Source organism: Amblyomma maculatum, chromosome 2 (assembly GCF_055883805.1).
Source record: "Amblyomma maculatum isolate TAMU_Amacu chromosome 2, ASM5588380v1, whole genome shotgun sequence".
Classification (NCBI taxonomy): Eukaryota; Metazoa; Arthropoda; class Arachnida; order Ixodida; family Ixodidae; genus Amblyomma; species Amblyomma maculatum.
This window is the reverse complement of record NC_139345.1, coordinates 129,376,490-129,385,976: the sequence shown is the minus strand read 5'-3', so window position 1 is coordinate 129,385,976 and position 9,487 is coordinate 129,376,490. Positions and strand designations below refer to the sequence as shown.

Genomic DNA, 9,487 nt, shown 5'->3' with positions numbered 1-9,487 from the left:
AAAACGCGCTATATTTTCAGATTACTTCCGGATTTACCAAGCTGATAGGCTTAGCGAGTTCGCCACCTTTTGTTGCCACGGGGACCAGACGGCGGAAAGCGCGGAAAGTTCAAATGAGGTTTCCTGGTATCGGCCTGGATTGACAATTGGCCGATTTCGTCTTGTCTGACAAAAACGGTTTACAGAACCGGTGGTCTTAAGATAGTTTTTGCACAATAATAGTACTTTTTGATGAATAAGATGGTGTTGTTGGCGTTTGTATATTAAAATCTTTTCCTTGGCTGCCGTCGTGGCGCAAGCCCGGCTCCGCTGCGTCAGAAAAACCCCTATTCTAAAACTCGCCACTCGGCTAGCACGTTGCGCTGCCGCACTTTTTCTTTGGGAGCCCCAAGCCTTGGGTCCCCCTGTTCTAAAACTCCCTATTGTCCACGTTCGAAAACGTCGAAGTGTTCAATTTTTTTGTTAATCGCAGGCCTTCCTGTATCCAAGCTTTTGTTATAAGGGAGTGTTTCGTAATGGCTCATGTCATTTGTGATATCTAAGTATCTTGGTGCATTTTAAACAAGGGCAGATTCTTTAATCTCCATTTTGACACCTGTCAGTTGTGACAGTCGGCTATTTGCGTGCACCAATCATGGTAGGTGGCATGGGTTCGTAACTGCAGGGCTTATTGATAAGGTGGGTACCTGGGTCCCATTCAGACTACAGCTTGCGGCGTTTCAATGAAGGTGAAAATGTAGCGTCCCGTGTACTGCGCGATGCAAGGAGATGTTAAAGAACTGCATCTAGTCAAAGTTCCCAGCAGCGCTACTCTGCGAATTACCTCATAGCCTGAGTTGCTTTTGGAGGTTAAACACTGTTCGTTCAGCCTGTGGCGACGGCTGGAAATAGGAATTAAAATTACCGCGCGGGGAACTCTTGTGACGCGTATGCTCGTGAGCTGTACGGTGAAGCCACCAAACATGGGTGGGAAGGCGCCGCTGAGCGCCTTCTTTTACAAGGGTAATTATCGGCGTAAGCATAAAGAAAGCAGATAAACCAAAAACCATTGTTACATAGTGTTACATATAATACCGAACGACGTGGAGGATGGTGATGAGACGATGTAACGGCTGTCGGCGTAGCCCGAGGACTTCATCCCACACGCACCACTGCTCACTGTTTCCTTCTAGTCCGTGGCACGACCAGCGGTATTCGAACGATTGTCGCAGCCGCTACCTTAAGGGTACTGAAGGGGAGAAGAGAGCAGGCCATGATGATGCATGTGACGGAGTTTTTTGCTCTGAGGTAAAGATCTGGTCACCAAGAGGGATAAGGCGATTAGAAGATGGTCACGAAAGCGCTGTCCCACCAAGCTTCTCTTGCCAGAGGTCGCCAGGAGCCGATACACAGCGGAGGTCTGTGAACGCACCGAACGACATGAGCAAGGGACCTATGCGCTCCCCTGTTGACCGACGTTTTCTTGGCTCAGTGCGGTCATAAGATGCGGTCGTTGCGTCGCCATCAGTTCGTCGTGTCTACGGGTCGGTCTGAGAGTGCGAAATGAGGCCGGGTCTTGTAAGTTAGTCACATGCAGGCGGCGCGGGCCAGGAACACATAGCCGTCGACCAATGGAACGCAAGGGGTACTGAAGTTTCCGGAGGATGATGATGAGGGACATACTGAAGGTCAATTAAAACACCTCACGGGGCCAGATTCTTAAAAACTCTCTCCCTATGCGGCTGTAACACTATTGCTGAAATATCCCCTCCTTAGACTTTGCTGGGTGTTGAACGAGAGCGTGTTGGTAGGGCTGAGAGCTTTAGAATTCAATTCGCGGAAAAAAAAAAACAAAAAACATTCAAGCGTCAGAAATAAAATTCGTTGTTTGCTCGATATACAGTAACACAGGGTCACCAGAGAGCACCGAGCGCAGATTGGTGGATATATGGTGTGCATGACACCCTGGTGCCACAATACGGGTTTAGATTTGAAGGTGCACTCGCAGCCAGGGGTCACGGCCACGACCGAACGTGCATGGTGGCTGGCTCGTGGGAAGTTAGCACCTGCGCTTGATTGCGAGTGCGAACGGGTCTAGATAGCTCTGCGTATACTGACACAGATAAAGGATCAAAGCTGTGAAGATTTACCATGTTTTAAAATAACAGCAAGGGGATAGAGCAACCACAGAAGTATCTCACTGAAGCTGGAGTGTCAGCAACTTCCTAGGCACACTGTACGCGGCGAGCAGCAGTAACGAACAAAGGAAAGCATGCCTAAAGGACGTCTGATTTTAATCGTATTATATTCACAATGCGTAATGGAATTAAATTTTCCTTACATTTTGTTTATCGCACTGATATATAGGTTCTGTAAAAAGGTTAAAGCCCCAGAAGGCATACGTATAGTATGACCGCAGTAAATCATACATTTGAATGGAAAGTCCTGGATTGCTTACTAAGTGGCATGGTGAGACCAAGAACAAAACCGCTGTGGGCTTTAAACTTCTCAGGAGGGCTTATCGAAATTATGTGACCGATCTTGGGTGCACCTGTCATCTGTTTTCGGCTCCTGCGACTCTAATCTGTGAAAAACTGAACGCCGGCTGGCAAAAGCCCCGCTGCAGCAAGCGACAGTTGCACTTAAGCTTGTATAACGCAGAAACGAAGCAATCGCTTAATAGAAAACCACTGAGGCCGCTTTGTATATGCTATAGCACGGTTGTGCTGTAATATCTTTGTCATATACCGCTATATTATAGATGCCTTTACTAAGAACTAATCGCCGCTTAATTTTTGTTGCTCGCGTCACAGGTTTAGGCAGACAAATTTTGTACCCAGTATAATTCCTGGTCTAGTTTTGGCATATTTTGACGCTGGTTCTAGCTTTAGAAATTGTGAATATCCCGCTTATGTTATGTAATATAACGAGCAGTGAACAATGCCATACACAGTGTTAACAACCTTCAGGCGTGACAACCGCACAGAAATTTGTAGGGGAGAAAAAACAAATGACAGGAATTTCATTCAGCCCAAGAAGGCGTTTGTGTACTAAAACTCATATTTGCTTGAAGAGCTGGATGCGACTACTGTACCAGTCCGCGATTTCTCTTATGCTCCTCTCTCTCCTTCCGAATCAGAAATTCAGCACATGGTCCTAGCGTATACCAGGGCATGCTAACGATCACCAGGTAACCGATATTAACTTACAAGCTCTTTACCAGGCCATCTTTTTTCTTCATTTACACACTCCTTCAGACCCTGCCCCCCAAAGTGGACCTGAGTAAGCTGATAAGCAAGGTGTTTAGAGGAAAAATTCTGAAAGCCATTTTCCTCACATAAGTCTATACGGTCCCACTTGTGGATCAGGCTCACGCAGATAGCAATGCGCCCAGACAACAGGTAAACGGGAACATTTTTAGTCATGCTGTAGTGCACTAACTAAAGCAACACCATTTACTCCGGAGATGATGCCTGGAACAGCTAACGCTGCCCTTGACACATATTTTGCCAATCGCAGTTCTGTGACGTTGTTATGGTTGAGGGAGACCATGAAGATTTTTGCCTGAGAGATTTGGGTAGCCTCATGGGCAATAGAGGTAATACCATACATATACCGAAATCAAGTGAAGCCGTGTGACCGTAACAATAGTGGAGGAGCTCATGTGATTAGTTCTGTTTTTTTTTTCAGCAAGTGTGATCGTATGCAGCCAATGATTCGGAGGAGCGATGCTGTGGCCAAGAATTTCGGCTGCCGCATTTATGGCACTGGCACTGGTAGCTTGTGTCATGCTCTTGATTTACGACGCGAGAAACTATACAGAGCTAGCGCCAGTGGTGATATCATATTTCACCAGAGGCCACACAAAGCACAATGACACGGACAGCGCTGACATGCTCAAGACGTCCACCACAGGTGTGTACGTGCTAGGCGATCCGGATTTTCTTTTTTTCTTTGGTTGAGAAACCAAATCTATTAAACGACAAGATAAATGTTTTGGTCTGAGAGGTTATGTAGACGGCGTGCTCTAAAGAATGGAGAATATCTTGTTACGTTCCAGCCTATATGAGGTATCTACGCATTGCAGCTATTGAGCCCGCTTTTAAATAAAATAAAGTTTTAGGGACGCTTATTCACACAATAGATTTCGACCAATTAGTTGAATACAAAAATAACGGATAAGAGAATACCTGGCCGCAATAGAGTAAGGCTGAATGGTGCAGTATTTACCAGAATTCAAGACATTTCTTACTGCTATTTTTAGGAGATGCTGTTAATGAAAGAGCATTTATGGTATTAATAAATTATTTTTTTCTTTATTCATTATTAGTAGACGACATACCATGGGGAATGCACAAAATTGTTCAGTATGTTAGTCTACTTTCCGATTGCTGCGACAGGTTACAGTTGGCGTGCATGTGTCAATGAAGCTTCAGCTACCAAAAATTATAAATTTTCTTATTTTTTTGGCTTAGCAAGTACGGTGAATCAGTAACTTTATCTCCTCAGGCAATGCAGTCGGCCGCAGTTCATGGATCCCATTCTTCCACCGGACAAGGCGTGATGGGCAGCCTGATCTGCCGAGGATCCTCTTCTGGACTAAACATTACGGCCACTGGTTTTCTGATTTAGAGAAGGGAGATCCAGACCTGGAGAACAAAGGTTGCCCTGATCGTTGTTACATCACGAACGATCGTAGTACGTTGAATATCGCCGACGCAGTGGTTTTCTATGGTCACGACCTCGACCCGAGCCTCATGCCAAAACAACGGGCTTCGTTCCAGAAATGGGTATTCTGGTCCTTCGAGCCTCCTTGGCACACTCCTGTCGACAATTTCAAAGGTCTGAAGCAAACAATGAATTGGACCTTCACCTACAGGTGAGTTGGTAGCTTGAAGACGAGAACGACACTTCCCGATCCAGACACCCAAAACGCGTTTGCCCATCTACATAAATTCCTTCAAGGTAACCCACCGAAAAAATCTACAGAAATTTTTCTTTCGTCACAAAAACGTTTCTCAGGGGTTTTGAGAATGAACCGGTTTTGAAAGTCGCATTTTTTTGCAGTTAGAACAAGAAGGTATTACATAACTTCAGGCTAGAAAAAAGAGTTGAGAACTACAAGTATTTTATACAGTAATATTAATAATTTTGGTGTTTCAGAACTGCAGAATATTTTGTCGTAGTTTTGACACAGGTCGATAATTGTTTTTACTGCAAGCGCAGTTATAAAAGAACAAGATAAAGAAATTAGCTGAAGGGAAGGAGGAGAGGTTAGTTGGTGGTAAGGATAGTTTTAGGATTGCAACTTTCAGCTGGTCTGCCGCGCATGTCTCGGTCGTAATAGAAAATAATCCTACTCACTCTTGTCACACCCTCGTATTGAGGATTATGAGTACTGAAGGTTTTTTCTGCTATACCATGGGCATTACACAGAACGGTAAGGAGCTCAGTAAGGAATGCAGTAAGGAATGCAGACACACGGAAGAAAGGCCATTTGAACGTAAACAAGTGCGGTGAAGATGTAATCTGAAGCGCTATTGGGAGAAAGCAAAGATGCTCTAGATTCGCCTTTTAGGACACCTTCGTGCCATATATTACCGGAAGCTAAGCAGTGACAACAGGCAAGCCAGTAATTCCAACATACTTTGGAGCGGAAGCTCCACTACGCCATGTTCGGAAAGGTCGTCGGGTATGATCATTGCTTTTTAATAACGTTATTTATTGCCCCAGGGCATAATGGAATATGTAAAAAAAATTAAGGGGGTATGATCATTTGACTTTAGTCGCTGTGCGAGAAGCCAGCATTGCCCGCTTCTTTTTCTGCTATCTTCGCTTTTTCTTCAAGAACTCGCAGCTGCTGCTGGTGCTGCTCCTTCACACGCCTGACAAACGTTATTCCTACCAGTATATATCTTCACATATATACAACATTGCCTGATGCAATACCAGACAACCTTTCAGTTCCTTGCCTATAGATTTTTCTTCGTCGTCACCACTGGCCGTCTTGCTCATCTCCTTAGACCTCCCCGTTCAAAACGCTCTCCACACATTTGTTTCGTCTGGAACCGGCTGTGCTGTCGTTGAGGTTCGTAGAACCTCATGGAGGAGTCGCGAGCGTAAGCGAGCACTTCGGATGCGTTTTCGTGACGTTCGCAGAACGTCATGAAGAAGTGAAACCGCTGCAAATCGTGCTTGACAATGCTTAATAGAGCTTCCAATCTGTAAACTAGGTTCAGGTTGGTTGAATTCAAGCCAGTGTCTACGTAATGGGACATATATACGTGCTCTTTTATTGACTTTGATTGTAGTACCTCTGCACGGACATCGGTGTAGATGAAGTATGACCTATTGTAATGCTGCGTTTCACGTGAATGATGTACACTCGGCCACTCTTTGCTGTCGCTCACACCGAAGACCATCACGCAGACATAATAAGCGGCGATACGATCATGAAGGTAGGAATGGTGCATATACCTTCAATTGTCCTAAGTGAATAGTAACACAGGAAAGCAGACGCGACCAAACGAACTTTAAGATAAAAATGTTTCACTAGTCGCCGCGATAGATCAGCGGTTAGGGAGCTTGGTAGCCTAGCAACTGCTTTTAAATTGAGGTGAAATGCAGGGCCCCTGTGACCGGTGTGATGTAATTTCAGATGTTAATAAACCCAAGGTGGTCTGAAGTTCTAGAGCCCTCCACCAGGGCGTCCCTCAGAGCCTCATTGAACGGAACCTTAAACGCAATAAACAAATGAGCAGAAAGGTTTCAGAGAGGAGTTTTTTGTGTCGTTGTAAGAAATAGTTTGTTAATACACCAAGAGACATTTCCTACTTACAGAGACGAGCAAATCTTTCACCGAACTCTCAATCGCAATGTTTGTGGCGCAGAAGCGCCATAAGGTTTTTCAATTGTCACTTCTGTTTGTCAGATAATTTCACAGCGGCGCCATGATTTTGACCACGCCGTCTAGAGGTAGCACGGCGTCGACAAAATTGATAAGTTCATGAAAAATAAAGCCCGCACAATTTCAAAATTTGAAATGCTGCGCTATAAAGCTGTTTTGTGACAGCTTATTTTACGTAAGCGGACCTAGAAGATCGTTTGCTAACATTTCGTTAAAAAGTAAAGGCGAAGACTGTCGTACTCGTAAGGGCAGATAAAACAAACTTACTATGCAGAATTGTTTAGTTGTTGATAGCAACGTGTGTGATGGGACGGTGTACAGTTAGGTGACCAGGAGAGCAAAACCCTTTTCATGACGGCCCCCGGCCGGGATTGGTTTCTCTGGCTCCCGTTTTCTCTTGTTATATTTATTGGCAGATGCCACTGAGTAGCCTTCGTAGTGCAGCTCATGCAATGAGCAGTCCAGCGGCGAACAAATGCACTGGTTTATAAACGAAGGGAGTCAACAATTTGGGCTTAGTGGACGTTGACATCGACCATAAAAACTAGATCTCTCTCCGCGCCCCCCCCCCTCCCCCCTCTTTATATTCCTTTCACCTATAGCTATGCTACTCTACAAAATTGCACAAGCAGTCACTCACCTTTTTGGCGTGGGTCGTGAAAATGAAGTCACTACACAGCTCTCGAGATGTTTTCAATAAATGGTAGCGATGTCGCTACACTACGTGCTGAATAATGTTCCTAGCGTGCTGGAGAATCAGTTAGCTTACACGAAATCGGATAATGAAGAAAATCATAAAGAAATCGATAATAAATCTACGGTACAGGTTGGTTGAAAAATGACCTAGGGGTCACGTTGAAGCAATGATGGAAATGTACAAACACTAGTTGAGGAGCACAAAGAGGCTGTACTTGCAAATAACACATCACCTCTTATTCGAGAACAGCTATGTACGGATTTGAAGAACGATCACCAATTTAAATATATGTGTCTAGATCGAATTTCTTAATACCCGTCAAAAGGAGGGCTTGTCTGTTCTCCTCTGAATATTTTCGCTGCAAGCTGCGCGAACCTGCGCGAACCTGCGCGAACCTGCGCATTCACAATGAAATCACGCACCTTTTCACTGTTTGTCTTTATGAATAACGTAGCTGCATGCTATATGTAAACAAAGATGTGAAGAGCTATATAGGTATTCTTAGCGCACAGTTTCGAATGTTATTCGTGCTGAGCTGTACGCCCTGTGGGAAAAAATTGGAGTTCGGGAAGTTTACTTCCCAGCCACACTGCGTTGATTGTAATTCATACCTAGTGAGTGCTTAATCTCGGCAAGGTAAAGGGATTTTCGGCCCTGTAACCTGCAACGGGTAGGACTTACATGAATGAAGCAGAAGCAAACTACTGGGCTCGGACCTGCTTTACAAAAGGTGTGCGACTTCATATTAGGCTTTTTTTTCGTGGCGTGTGATATGTAACTTTGTAAAAACTACATAGGTGCTAGGGATTGACTATGCGACTGAAGGTAGTAATAAGTACAAACAATCTATATTCATTTTATTGATATGCTTTCCTGTTTGGTCAACTCATCCACAGGCTTGATTCTGACGTCGTGGACACCTACGGAGAGGTCATAATAAAGCAAACGGACTTTCAGGACACCTATAAGCGAGCCATAAAGCGAATCTGGAAAAGGAAGTCAAAGATTGGTGTCTGGGCAGTCAGCAAATGTGAATCATCGGGAAAGCGCGAGCACTTCGTACACGAGCTGCGCAAACACATTTATGTTGACGTGTACGGCAAATGTGGCGCCAAGCAGTGCTCTCGCGAAAGGAAGGCCGCCTGCTATCGTTATTTTGCCCAAAACTACTACTTCTACTTGTCCTTCGAGAACTGCATCTGCAAAGATTACGTCACAGAGAAGCTGTTCAGGGTACTCACCTACGACATCATCCCCGTGGTGTTTGGTGGGGCCAACTACAGCCGTATGGCGCCGCCTGGTTCCTTCATCGATGCTTTGAGCTTCAGGTCTCCGAAGGACTTAGCGCTATACCTTGAGAAAGTGGCCATTAACTTCAGCCTCTACAGCAGCTATTTGGAATGGAAAGACAAATACCGAGTGAAGCCACGGACTTACTATACCTACTGTGAACTCTGCCGGAAGCTGTACAGCGACTCCTTTAAAGAGACGTCGGTGGTCGCAGACCTACTTCACTGGTGGAACACTTCGTCGCGTTGCCAGATCTGGAGCAGAGATAGTAACACCTTGCAAGAGTAATTGCAAGTCAGTTTATTGATGCGCTACCGCGATAGGTATACGATCGCTTCAAATATGGCCTGCACGAGTCAGCGGGGAGCAATGAAAAAAACGAAAAACATGCGGTGACGATGTAAGCTACCACATTTTAGGAAGCCGAAAAATGGATCACTTCTCGGAGAGTATGCACTTCTTTGAAGTAGATGTATACCTTCCGTGTAAGCGCAAGTGCTGTACGTGCAAGGGAACGCTAGTGTACAGGGCTTCTCAGCACTGCGTAAAATATTTAATCGCACGTTGCTAAGGACACGAGAAAACGACTGCTGTTTGGTTAATTCAGAAGTGCT

General features: G+C 45.0%; 1 protein-coding gene across 1 annotated transcript; it reads left to right on the top strand.

The window, feature by feature from the left end:
- Window positions 1–1,255: 1,255 nt before the first annotated feature.
- LOC146199846 (alpha-(1,3)-fucosyltransferase C-like) lies at window positions 1,256–9,161 on the top strand. Its single transcript, XM_084592206.1, has 4 exons — window positions 1,256–1,287; window positions 3,670–3,755; window positions 4,489–4,858; window positions 8,480–9,161. The coding sequence occupies exons 1-4, from the start codon at window positions 1,256–1,258 to the stop codon at window positions 9,159–9,161; spliced, it is 1,170 nt and encodes a 389-aa protein (XP_084448332.1).
- The last annotated feature ends 326 nt before the right edge of the window (window positions 9,162–9,487 follow it).

What these genes read in the sequence shown, in the direction of transcription:
- LOC146199846 (XM_084592206.1), top strand. Translation starts at nt 1,256, where the DNA reads ATGATGCATGTGACGGAGTTTTTTGCTCTGAG. An exon ending in ACGGAGTTTTTTGCTCTGAG is followed by an intron (nt 1,288 to 3,669) that starts GTAAAGATCTGG and finishes TTTTTTTTTCAG; the next exon opens with CAAGTGTGATCGTATGCAGC. An exon ending in AATTGGACCTTCACCTACAG is followed by an intron (nt 4,859 to 8,479) that starts GTGAGTTGGTAG and finishes ACTCATCCACAG; the next exon opens with GCTTGATTCTGACGTCGTGG.